General features: G+C 33.7%; 1 protein-coding gene across 1 annotated transcript; it reads left to right on the top strand.

Moving 5' to 3' along the window:
- Window positions 1–4,358: 4,358 nt before the first annotated feature.
- On the top strand, window positions 4,359–12,374 carry LOC126746836 (uncharacterized). Its single transcript, XM_050455229.1, has 2 exons — window positions 4,359–4,870; window positions 10,402–12,374. Exons 1-2 carry the CDS (start codon window positions 4,845–4,847, stop codon window positions 12,125–12,127), a joined length of 1,752 nt encoding a protein of 583 aa, XP_050311186.1. The 5' UTR covers window positions 4,359–4,844; the 3' UTR covers window positions 12,128–12,374.
- The last annotated feature ends 826 nt before the right edge of the window (window positions 12,375–13,200 follow it).

Below are 13,200 nucleotides of genomic sequence, written 5' to 3'. Positions count from 1 at the left end.
CCAGAATTGCCATTGTCAACCAATTGGATCCGAAGAAAGACTCATGGTAACTTTAAGGTAAGTTTAAATCTTTATTAATATTTCTTCCTAGAAACATTTTTTTTAAATACAAAAATTCAAAACAACATTTTCTTTTTAAACAAATATAAAAAAACAAAGCGTTACAAATTTTTTCGGCAGAAATATGTGAAACTTTAACAAATGTATTTAATTTTTTTTTTAAATACATAATGTTATACCTACCTGATTTCAGTTAAAGCCCGAATTTCCTAGAAAAACCTAGCTTTAACTTTAAAGATAAGTAGTTGGGAACGCCCATGGTTAGGCTGATTTTTAAGGGAATTACATTTGCTACTGACTTCTCGACGGATCCCAAAAATTCTCTTAAAAATTAATCTAACCATGCGCGTTTCCAACCACATATCGTTAAAACTAGAATTTCCAAGAAAATTCGGGTGTTAACTGAAATCCGGTTTTTACAGTCAATCATTGTGTTATATAAAACTTAAGGTTTAACATTTTTTTTAAATACAAACATAAAAAAACTTGAAATGTTCTTCTAATACGAATATACGGTGTGTCCAAGATAAGATTAAACTAGGTTTTGACCTGGATGAAGCGATTTCTCATAGACAAAACGTCTCGTCGGATTGAAAACTTATTTACGTCATATTAAAGAGCATGTTGAGCTCTTTAATATGACGTAAATAATTTTGAATCTGATGTTTCGTCTACGAGAAATCGCGTTTTCCAAATCAGAAATTGTTCTTATCTTGGACACATACATGACATGCCCGATTAACTTTTTTTATCCATGTTAAACGACGGCAGCGATTTAACGCGACGTTCTCCGGTCGAGGGTGTAAAAAATACTAAGCTCGATTTTTACCCTGGTACGATGTAGAGACCTTAGCTCCGTCCTATGCGCGGAACGATGGTCGGCGCTTCAATGTTGCCACACAGATCTAACAGTGTGTATTTATTATTTATGGCGAGCAGAGCTATGGTGCAATGCTATGGTCAGAGCGATGGTCGGCGCTCCGTTATGTCCACCCACTTAGACCATCGCTGGTGGCCAAATAAATTAGTTGACTATTTTTCTGTATCGAGTGTTCACCCCTAACCAACAGTAAATTGGACGCCACTATTGGAAGATGTCAGGCCATGTGTGTCAATAATTTTATGACTGTAGAATTAGCAGTAGAAATGAAAAAATAAAAATGTTTCGGTTTCCTAAAAATAAAGAACTGTGTGAGAGATAATAAGTGGATAATAAATTCCGGCAAGTTAGGGGATATTTGTGATTAAAAAAAACTGACCTTTGCTTGTTTTCTCTAATAAAAAGGGGTGTTTGTTTTTATTTTTCGAGATACCTATCAGCCATTTAGGATTCTTCCTTTGTAAAAATGTGCCGTTAAAAAAATCTTAAGGGACATTTTTTCATATAGATGCGAATCACGAATTACGAATTGTATTTTTAAGTTTAGAATATGTCAATGCCATTATTGCAATTTCATTTTCGGGGGTAATTGCACAAGTGCATCAAAATTACCGATAATTTTTCATGAAAGCATGTTGTCAAATAACTGCATGAGTTTATTCATATTTTGCCAACATCTTTAAGGCTCCGCTACCTATCTTCTAGCCACACAGCTGAGGGGCAGCGGTGAGAGAGGCGGTTTTGGTGGTTACATACTGAAAAGTGTTCCTGTGTTTTCACTAGTATTTTTTTTTAAATACTTGTAAAATATGGATGTTAAAAGAAAAGGATTTAAAGGCCGACTTAGGTTAAATGCAGTTAGAAAACGTCCAGGTCCGAAAAAAGGACAGATTGTAAGTATATATGTAATTACAATGTTTTTTGTTTGCATAATTATAATTTTTAATGTCCATTTACATTACCATTGCTCTTTGGTAAGAAATAAAAAAAAGTACGATCCGCACTAAAGCACTATGTTGGCAGAATCATGACGTGCGCATTGTTCATTTAGAGAAGAACCAATAAAAAAAGCAGGAAATATATTTCCGGAATTTTATTTAATTAAAATAGAGCGTGTGTTGTGTAATAGAGCTCTGATTTCTTTTTAGACGATTATGAGGGACAAACTACCTAGATATTTTCAAATGATAGTTGGGTTGGGTCCTGGTTGGGTTTATCTGGTACTAATAAATAAAAAAAAACAAATTTATTTGATCAAATATTGTTTTGTTTATTTAGATCAACTCAACTAGGGAAAAATGTTTGGTAATTTATATAAAATGTGGCGCCAAGGAATACCTAGATACTAGATATAGTGTTACATTATTATTCTATATATCTGATAAACTCATCCCTCCGATTACCCCATCACAGAGCGCAAAGCAGAAGAAATGGGACGAGAATATCAATTCCTAAAGTTCCCTTTAGTATAATGCAAATTTTGTTTTTATTCGGAAATAATAACATTTAACTGTAGGACTCAAAAAGATACTTTTTCAAAATACAAATTTGTATTGAGATGTCTTTATTCCAGAAGAGCTACGTTCCAATATTTTTTTTATTTCAATCGTCAATTAACAAAAAGCTCCTTGACCATCTAGAGTGATCTATAGACAACAACCCTTCCATTTTCATATAAAAGATCTTAAGATTCGCAATTGCTTATTCTCATACTTAGCCCTTTTTTAATTTTAAAAAGATACACATTCTCTTGCGCGCGCTTCAACATAAAAATAATATTATTTTAGGTTACATTAAAAATGAAGGACGAATCTACGTCATCAAGTAATTTTGAGGCTATAGATCAATCAAGTGGCAAACCTCTAGACGAGAATGTATGTTTATTTTAATATTCTTTTATATCTATATTATTATATATTCTAATTATTTTTAAGACTATAGCAGTTGACGCTAGTTAAGAAACAATAACAGCATTTCTTGGTAAAGAAAATTAAAGTATTGTACGAAATACCCCTAAAACAGTTCAGAACCAAAATGAGGTAAGTTCGTAATAATGGAACTCAATAAAATACGGTACGGTACCCATCTCCCTTATCCATTTTTCTTCAAGTTCCTTATCCAAATTCCGAGAATTCATACAATTATTTTTTCATTGTACTTATTTTTCTCTGGATATTACCTAATCTTAGATAGTTCATTATTAAAATTAATAGACATGTTTTCTAATTTGTACTTTTTTTTAGGAAAAACCTGTTAAATTAGAGGGAAGAAGATTAGTGGATATTCAATATTTCTTGGACTGTATGAAAAATCTAAATAACCACGAGCCAAAGTTTGGGTGCACCTTAAGCAACATTCATGTCATAAAAGAAGTTAGAAATGGATATGTGTCAATATTAAAGTGTGATATGTGTAGAGGAACATACGATCTGCAAACGACAGCCACAAACCCGAATCAAGATGCTGTTCTGGGGGTGATAATGATAGGGGCAGGTTACAGTGCTCTAGCGCAGCTTTCAACATGCTTAGAAACTCCTTTTCCATCTCAACGGACATATCGAATTCATGAAGATATTCTTGGAGAAACTTTTGAAATAATTTCTTTGAAATCTATGAGACGGAAAAGAAATTAGCTATAGAAGCAGGTGATCTCTCACCTGATGGGGTTCCTATGATTACTGTCGTAGCGGATGAGTCTTGGGCCAAAAGATCATATAGATCCAATTACAATTCTCTTTCAGGAGCTGCAGCAATTATAGGCTGTAGAACTAAACAGGTAAAAATTGAATTAGCGGTTTATAGTTTTTCGCGAAATCAAAAATGTAATTTTCAGGTCCTTTTTATTGGCATAAAAAACAAATATTGTACAATTTGCCAACTCTCAAAAAATCAAGGACACAATCAGATGCCTAAAAGGCATAAATGTTTTAAAAACTTTGAAGGTTCTTCAACGAGCATGGAAGGCGATATTTTAAAAGAAGGATTTCTCCATTGGTAAATTTCTTAATACGACCCTGTCCGCTTCATCACAATTTATACTGAGTACGGACTGTACGATTGTAGTATTGCGATCCTCCGCTAGGAGAGGCCTTTTCCGGTGGTCGACGCGAGTTAAAGGACAACAACCGGCATTTGCTTTTTTAAAAAACAAATTTATTGAGAACAGGGACTAACTAACTTACAACTAACTTGATTGATAGATAATGACTACATCGATTACTATATTAATTGTTATTGCTCTTGTCTATTACATTATATTTATACGTTCTAAAAATGATGACAATACAAACTAAGCTATTTCTAAATAAAGTATGCAGGGTCGGCATAAGGTGGCGGGTTGGTACCCGTAACTCGCGGCCCGTTCTCGCTGAGCCTACGACTACGTCTGCATCTGTACGCGAGTTACGGGTACCAACCCGCCACCTTATGCCGACCCTGCATACTTTATTTAGAAATAGCTTAGTTTGTATTGTCATCATTTTTAGAACGTATAAATATAATGTAATAGACAAGAGCAATAACAATTAATATAGTAATCGATGTAGTCATTATCTATCAATCAAGTTAGTTGTAAGTTAAGTTAGTCCCTGTTCTCAATAAATTTGTTTTTTAAAAAAGCAAATGCCGGTTGTTGTCCTTTAACTGGCGCAGTCGGTAGTTCGGTCTTTCCAATATTGGACAAAAATCGCCATATTTGGGTCCGTTTCTACGGTTTGAAGACCGCTACAATCCCTGGAAGCTGAAAGAAGACCTGCAGAAACCTTCAAAGAACAAGAATCGTCGGAAGTACCTGCAGCGATCCAATTGAAGCAACCACCCGTTCAGCACCGGATTGAGAACAGCTATAGTTTAGGTCCTGGGAATACAAAAATCGATTCCTTTAGGAAATTAGGCTAAGAGACAAATGGAAATTTTGGCAAGAACCTTACTGTAAGTGAACATTTTTCCTTACCATTATTTTTAAATCCTTTTGGTGATATATTTTTGCATTTATTTTCGAGTATTTTGGTATATTTTAATATTTACCAAGGTGTATTTTATTTTATTTGAGTGAATTTTAATTGAAGTTTTTACCATTTATTTTTATTTCTTTATAAAAAGACGCTTTACCTTTTTATAACCTTTATTTTTACAATTTTTACAGTTAATAATTGTAAATTTTACTAGATTTTTGAATTTCTTTTATGTCTGAGCATGAAATAAGAGAACTCAACGAGTTCATAAATTTTTTGCAAACCGTTTCTCACGAAGAACTAAGACCTTTACCTTCAATTACTATCGAAAAAAAGAAAATGAGTCAAATAGATATTGGTATGTTAAGATATCAAGCTGACAATATCCCTACTTTTGATGGCAATCCAAGACAACTCAATAGATTTATCACTGCTTGTGAGCATGTACTTCAAAACTTTCAAGATGCCACTAATTTAAATAATCCGATAAATTTAGCTTTAATTGATACAATTTTAATGAAACTGAGAGGTCGTGCAGCCGATCTCATATGCTCTAACTCAGATTTAAATTCATGGTTATTAATTAAAGACGCACTTTTAATAGCTTTTTCAGATCAGCGTAGTATTGAATGTTTGATACAAGATTTAATTTTATTAAAAATACGTAGAAATGAAAATCCTGTTCAATTTGGTATGAGAGTGCAAGATGCTCGTTCACTCTTATTTTCAAAACTCAATACTTCCGTTGCAGATGAAAATGAACGTAGAATTAAGTTAACACATTACGAAGATTTTGCCCTTAAAACATTTTTAAATGGATTACCTTACCAAATCCAACTTGTTGTTAGGCTAAGAAACCCTGACACTTTGGAAAAAGCAATTTCTTTAGTCGTAGAAGAAGAGAACTTTCTTTATTTTTCTCAAGGCAAGAATTTTCAACAAAACTATTCAAGACCGCTTACTTTACCACCCTTACCACCTCGAAATTTCCCACATTCTTCCAGGCATCAACCCCAACAACGACCATATACGAATATTCCAACCTCTAATTTTCCATATAGAAATGCTCTTCAACCGACCCCATTACCTCAAAATATTTTCAGATCTAATGTACCACAAGGTATTGGATCAATTCCCCAAAATTTGAATCGTTCAAATTTTCCTCAAGGCCCTGTTCATCTAGGCAATAACTTCCAAAATAGATCTCGTACTGACTCTATTTCACAGCCCCACCTTTTTAGAAGTAGTAATAGCTCTACTTTTAGACAACCCTTTCTACCCCCAAGTAGACCAAATAATTTTAATCCCCGAGCAAGCTCTATTATTCGAAGAAATCAACCTGAGCCTATGGATACAAGTTCTGGCAACACTATTATCCATAATAATTTGGAATCCGCTTACCCCGAATATTCAGAAAATAATTACTACGATCCTGATAATTATTTCAATGACCCCTATATTAATTTAAATTACAATTATTCTGATTATCACAGTGAAATTTTGTCGCCACATGCACAATTAACTGGTGCATTCCCAGAAACTCAATACGATGAACCTCATGATAGTTCATCACACGATCAAAGTCATCTACCTCATAGTTCCGATGAACCCTACAATTCATCTGAACAGCAAAATTTTCACGAAATCACAAACCACGAACCCGTAACATAATATACCTTAACAATATCAGATCAGATTTACCGTACGTTTACATCCCAGAAATACAAGCTTATTTTTTAATCGACACTGGAAGCTCGAGAAGTTTGATGAGTCCGCAACTAGCATACAAATGTTTTAAGAATCACATTTCAAATGAGATATTTAATATACAGACGGCACACGCTAATTCCTTTCACAATGAAGTTGCTAACATCCCTATTTTTAAAATATTTAACACCCGTGGCTCACACAAATTTTATTTATTTAGCTTCTCTCAAAAATATGATGGTTTGATTGGTACTGATCTATTAAAACAACTAAACGCTAAAATTGACCTAAAAAATAGTAAACTTTCTACACAAAACTCTGACATTCCAATAATTTTCGAAAACTCTAAAGAAATAACCAATAATAATTCCGACAATTTTTTTCAAAACTTTTCTATAATCATTTCACCAAGATCGCAAGAAGTTATTAAACTACCTGTGACTATTGAATCTGGTTTAGGAATTTTTGATTACATAAATTTCGAAAATGGAGTAGAAATTCCAAAAGCATTAGTAAACATTTCTAACTTTTACGCTTATACTATGGTCACTAATTCTAACGAGACCCCCGTCAAAATCAACATAAATAAATCATTTAACGTTGAACCAATAAATTCTTTAGACGTAAATTTTTGTCAAAAAATGGAAAGTGAACAAACTCTTACCATCGAACATGACAATTTATTAAAAGAAAATCTGAAAAATTTACGCTTACAACACTGTAATAAAGAAGAAAAAGAAAAGCTCAGAAAATTATGCTTTAATTTTAGAGACATCTTTTATTGTGACAAAATCCCATTAACTTTTACAAACCAAATTCAACACAAAATAAATTTAACAGACGAAAGCCCCATTTTCACTAAAACTTACCGCTACCCCGAGATTCACAAAAAAGAAGTCAAGGAACAAGTTTCTAAAATGCTAGATCAAGGAATTATTCGAAATTCAGTTTCTCCCTGGTCCAGTCCAATATGGATCGTTCCAAAAAAGCTTGATTCTTCTGGCAAACGCAAATGGAGAGTCGTTATAGATTTCAGGCGATTAAACGAGCGCACTGTAGGAGATAAATACCCCCTTCCCAATATTGCCGATATTCTGGACAAACTTGGTCGAAGTCAGTATTTTTCCACTTTAGATCTCGCCAATGGTTTCCACCAAATCGAGATGGATCCACATGATATTTCTAAAACCGCTTTTTCTACTGAGTCTGGACATTTTGAGTTTTGTCGAATGCCATTCGGTCTTAAAAACGCACCCTCCACCTTTCAGAGAGTGATGGATAACATCCTTCGTGGCCTCCAAAATGAAATCTGCGTAGTTTATCTCGATGACATAATAATATTTAGCACATCCCTTGAAGAACATCTTTCTCGTCTAAAGCAAGTTTTTTCACGACTTCGTGAATCGAATTTTAAAGTTCAACTGGACAAATGCGAGTTTCTCAGGAAAGAAGTCCAATATCTCGGACATGTCGTTACATCCAATGGAGTCAAACCAAATCCAGATAAAATATCTGCTATCCAGAAATTTCCAATTCCTAAAAGTCCAAAAGAAATTAAAGCCTTTTTGGGTCTTCTAGGCTATTACAGACGTTTTATCAAAGACTTTGCAAAAATAACTAAGCCCATGACAGCTTGCTTAAAAAAAGATTCAAAAGTAGTTCATTCCCCTGAATTTATCCGATCTTTCGAGCATTGTAAACAACTGCTAATTAATGCCCCTATCCTTCAGTACCCCGATTTCGAAAAAACATTCATCCTTACCACCGATGCAAGTAATTTTGCAATAGGAGCCGTTCTTTCACAAGGCAACGTCCCAAATGACAAACCTGTAGCTTATGCCAGCCGCACACTTAATGATAGTGAATCCAGATATTCTACTATTGAGAAAGAACTTTTAGCAATAGTTTGGGCATGTAAATACTTCCGCCCTTATCTCTATGGAAAGAAATTTAAAATTTATAGCGATCATCGTCCTCTTGTTTGGCTTTTTAGTTTAAAAGAACCAAATAGTAAACTTATCAGATGGCGCCTCAAGCTTGAAGAGTTTGATTACGAAATAATCTATAAAAAAGGTACTCAAAACACCAATGCCGATGCTCTTTCCAGAATTCAAATAAACGCTTTAGAAAACGAAAGCATCATTAACAATCCAGGCGAAGTCAACAACGACATCTTAGACTTTTTGCGTAATATGGCTGAAAATCCTCTCGAAAATCATGATACAATTTATTCCCGCCCTTATCTACCTGAATCGCAATACTTTAACCCGCAACCATCTACAAGCACCAACTATAACTCCAACCCGACCATAAATGAAAACGAACAACGAAAGTCCCCAAAAATTAAAATATTGCAAGATATTTTAATAAGACCAGCTAACAATAACACGAATTTAGAAGTCATAGACAATACCCCAACTTTGGCAACACCGCATTCATGCAGTGACCCTGATAATCTTAGTGAAGGAATTAAAATACTAGATGACATAATAAATAACAAACCACAGCAAATGATCATCTCTAGACATTCCATAAACAAACTTGATGTTACACACGATAAGTTCGAACATCTAAAACTTCTTTTAGTAAAAATCCCTAAATCAAACGACCAACTAATATTTGATTTACTAAAAACCTACACCACCGGAAATAAAACATTTTATCTATATTTTTATGACGACTCACTTTATTTAGATTTTAACAGAGTGTATTTAAAAAATTTCTATAGCTCTGGACTGAAACTAATTAAGTGTACAAAAATAGTCACTAACATACGAGAATACGACCATAAAATATTATTAATAAAACACCAACATGAAGGCAAATGTAATCATAGAGGAATTAACGAAACTCTAGAACACCTTAAAAGAAATTACTATTGGCCCTCCATGAAAACAGATGTTACAAACTATATTAATGATTGCGAAACATGTCAACTCACTAAATATTCCAGAACAAAACCTTATGTTCCCCTGGTTCTAACCGAAACAGTAGGCAAACCTTTTGAGTTAATTCACATTGACGTATTTAAATTCGACAATCAAGACTTCCTAACATTAATTGACCCCTTTACAAAATTAGGACAAGCAATTCCAATTTTTGGAAAAACTGCTATCGAAATTTCTAATGCCCTAATAAAATATTTTTCATTTTATGGCATCCCTCAAAAAATTATAATGGACAATGGTTCCGAATTTAAGAATGAAACTGTACAAGAATTACTAAAAGCACACAAAATCAAAATACATTTTACTACACCACTCCATCATGAATCTAATTCACCTGTTGAAAGATTCCACTCGACTCTAATTGAACACCTGCGAATTCTTAGACACAAACATAAATCAGATAATGTAACTTCTTTAATGAATTACGCAATAATTGCCTATAATAATTCTATACACTCAACAACAAAGTTTACTCCCTTTGAACTAACACTTGGACATACTAATTGTAGAGATCCCTGCGATATTATAGAACCCACATTTTATAATGATTACGTTAACAATCACAAGGAAAAAGTCAAACACATTTATCAAAAAGTGACAGAAAACATCGATCAAACAAAAAGAAAAATCGTAGAAAAACATAACACTGCCGGACCAGAACAAACACAATTTAAAATAGGTCAAACTGTTTATATAGTTAACAACACTAGAAACAAAAAAGACAATAAGTTTAAAGGCCCCTACGAAATACTACAACTACTACAGCATAATAAAGTTAAAGTAAAAAATAAACAATCTAAAAAGGTAACAACAATTCACGTTAAAGAATTAAGAAAACCCCCTGTTGTTACAGAATCCTCACCTTCGTTGGAAGAGAACTAGCCCTTCCCCAATTCCATAACCTCAACCAGAACCCTGGACTACTACCACTTAAACTCGGCAATGCCCAAAACACAGCAGACTATTGGTCTTTTGTACAAATTTTTGACGTAAGTGACATAATCCAAGAAACCAAATACCTAGAACAGACTTTTATAAAACTAAAAGAATCAATTCATAAATTCTTTGACAATAACTCCTTTTTAAACTCTTATAATCTAGTCAATTCGTTAAGTGCTAAAGTAAACTTACAAATTGAACAACTAAATCCCTTATTTAACAACCGAAACAAACGTGGACTTATTAACGGCTTAGGTTCCATTATAAAAACCATAACTGGTAATCTCGCACAAGAAGATGCTGAAAAATATGACAAAGCTATTTTGGAAATCTCTAATAACCAAAATTCGCAAAAAACTTTTATAAAAGAGCAAATAACTATATCTAAAAAATCTGTCGAACATTTCGAAAGCATAAGCAAAAATTTGTCACATAATCAACGTATTTTAGAAAATCGTGTAAAAAAACTAGAATTGGTGGTTAAACAAATGAATTTGAATAATACAAATACATACTCTTTCTTTTTAAGTGAAATACTTGTCTCTCAAGTGATAAATGCGTATCAAAATATATACGATATCTTGGATAACATCGAAATAGCGATAACATTCTCGAAATTAAATATATTTCACAGCTCTATAATCGACCCAAAAGAACTTCTAAATGAAATAAAATTAATTGGCCCTAACTTAAGTAAAACTAAGTTACCATTTGCGGCAACTTTAGAGAACATTTTACTATTCGAAAAAATTGTCGAAATTAAGGGTTATACAAAGGAAAACAAAATATTCTTTATAATAGAGGTACCTATAGTTGAACTTGAAAATTATGTACTATATCACCTCTACCCTTTGCCCGTACCCTTAAATTCCATTTACCAAATAATTATCCCTCAAAGTCAATACCTTATCCTAAATGAACACTCATATGTACTGTTCAATGCCAAATGTCAAGAGGTAGCTACAGAAATCTACCTTTGCAAAGAAAACAGCCCTCTGAGCGTATCCGAGGATCCGCCATGTGAAGTACAAATGATGTTGTATTCAAAACATCCCTCAAATTGTCGAGCCATTCAAACCGAGATCAAGTCTTTGAAAATCCAGAAGCTGGAACAAGAAAAATGGATAATTGTTTCACCCCAAAAAACCGTAGCTGTCCAACAATGTGGCCATAATAAAGAAAATATCCCAATCCAAGGCACCCTTGTCCTTGAGTTAAACCCTAGCTGCACCATACAAATTCAGGACTACCAGATTAGAAGTTTCCACGATACAAACACCCATTTTCACAACATTGAATTACCCAAGCTGACCTTAGACTTAAATGTTCGCCCTAATGCTATTGATTTACAGCCCTTTGAACTCAATAGCTTAAACTTCGATGAACTTAAGAACATTCAAACCATGATGGACATCCAAGCCAAGAAAATGGAAGAAACCAGCCAAGGACCTGTCCATATAACAAATGTTAGCGTATGGACCATCATCTTGTATATCCTGATGACTACTGTAGCCGCCTTCCTGTTGCTGAGAAAGACAAGAAAATTAATCCAGGCCAAAAGAAAACATCTCAACCAAACCACCACCACGACCAGTGACGACGAAGAAACCCTACAGAATCCGAGCCATATTGTCATATAATTCACCCCTGGGCTCATTTCTTAGGAGGGAGGAGTTACGGGTACCAACCCGCCACCTTATGCCGACCCTGCATACTTTATTTAGAAATAGCTTAGTTTGTATTGTCATCATTTTTAGAACGTATAAATATAATGTAATAGACAAGAGCAATAACAATTAATATAGTAATCGATGTAGTCATTATCTATCAATCAAGTTAGTTGTAAGTTAAGTTAGTCCCTGTTCTCAATAAATTTGTTTTTTAAAAAAGCAAATGCCGGTTGTTGTCCTTTAACTCGCGTGAGATATCGATTCGATTTGTTGTTGTTGCAAACTATACGTACCCTAAATGTACGAAATAAAGGCTGTAAAATTGAGCCGAAATTTGTGATTTTATTCCTAAAGTAAGAAGGTCGCAAGATACAAACAGAAACCCACATCGTTGATTGAAGAGGCGAGAAGATATGCATATTTACGGGCAAAAACGTGACCCAAAAAGCGCGCGGCGGGTAGATGGCGCCACGCTCAAACGCGCGCGGAAATCTTTTTGCCGTTTGTCTCTCATTATTATTTAGCGGAGCTCACCAGCATCGTCTAAGGGAGTTTTTGCATGTTTGGCGTATTATTTTGTATTATTATTGTTTTGAATTATGTCAAATTCAAGCAAAATTAACGAGTGTGCTTATCGGGGATGTACTAATACTAGGAAGAGAAAAAACAATTCTCTTAGTTTTTTAAATTTCCGATCTTTAAGCCAGTGACACTTAATGAGTGGATACAAAACACCGGGAATGCTGAAATATTTATTATGGACGAAAGCATGGTAAAAAACAGAGTTGTTTGTGAGAAACATTTTGGAGCTGTTTTCTAAACGTCAAATGTCAAAGATATTGAAATAAGTGCGAGAAAAAATAAAAACAAACAACAAATTATTTCCTTTTTAAAAATGACACAAAATTTATTATGGCTAATAAGTTTTCTTTTTTAAAAATTTATGTTTAAGAACTAATTACATATAATATTACTGGCGTCTGGGGTATTATTTAAAAACAAACAAACTTATGATAGTGACAGCTGACAAACTAAGAAGTTAC

This window comes from Anthonomus grandis, chromosome 18 (genome assembly GCF_022605725.1).
Source record: "Anthonomus grandis grandis chromosome 18, icAntGran1.3, whole genome shotgun sequence".
NCBI lineage: Eukaryota > Metazoa > Arthropoda > Insecta > Coleoptera > Curculionidae > Anthonomus > Anthonomus grandis.
Note: the sequence above shows the minus strand (reverse complement) of the source record. Positions and strands in the feature narration are given on the sequence as shown.

Coding starts and splice junctions, on each gene's coding strand:
- LOC126746836 (XM_050455229.1), top strand. CDS start 4,845: ATGGAAATTTTGGCAAGAACCTTACT. Junction 4,871..10,401: donor ATTTTGGCAAGAACCTTACT/GTAAGTGAACAT, acceptor CTGTTGTTACAG/AATCCTCACCTTCGTTGGAA.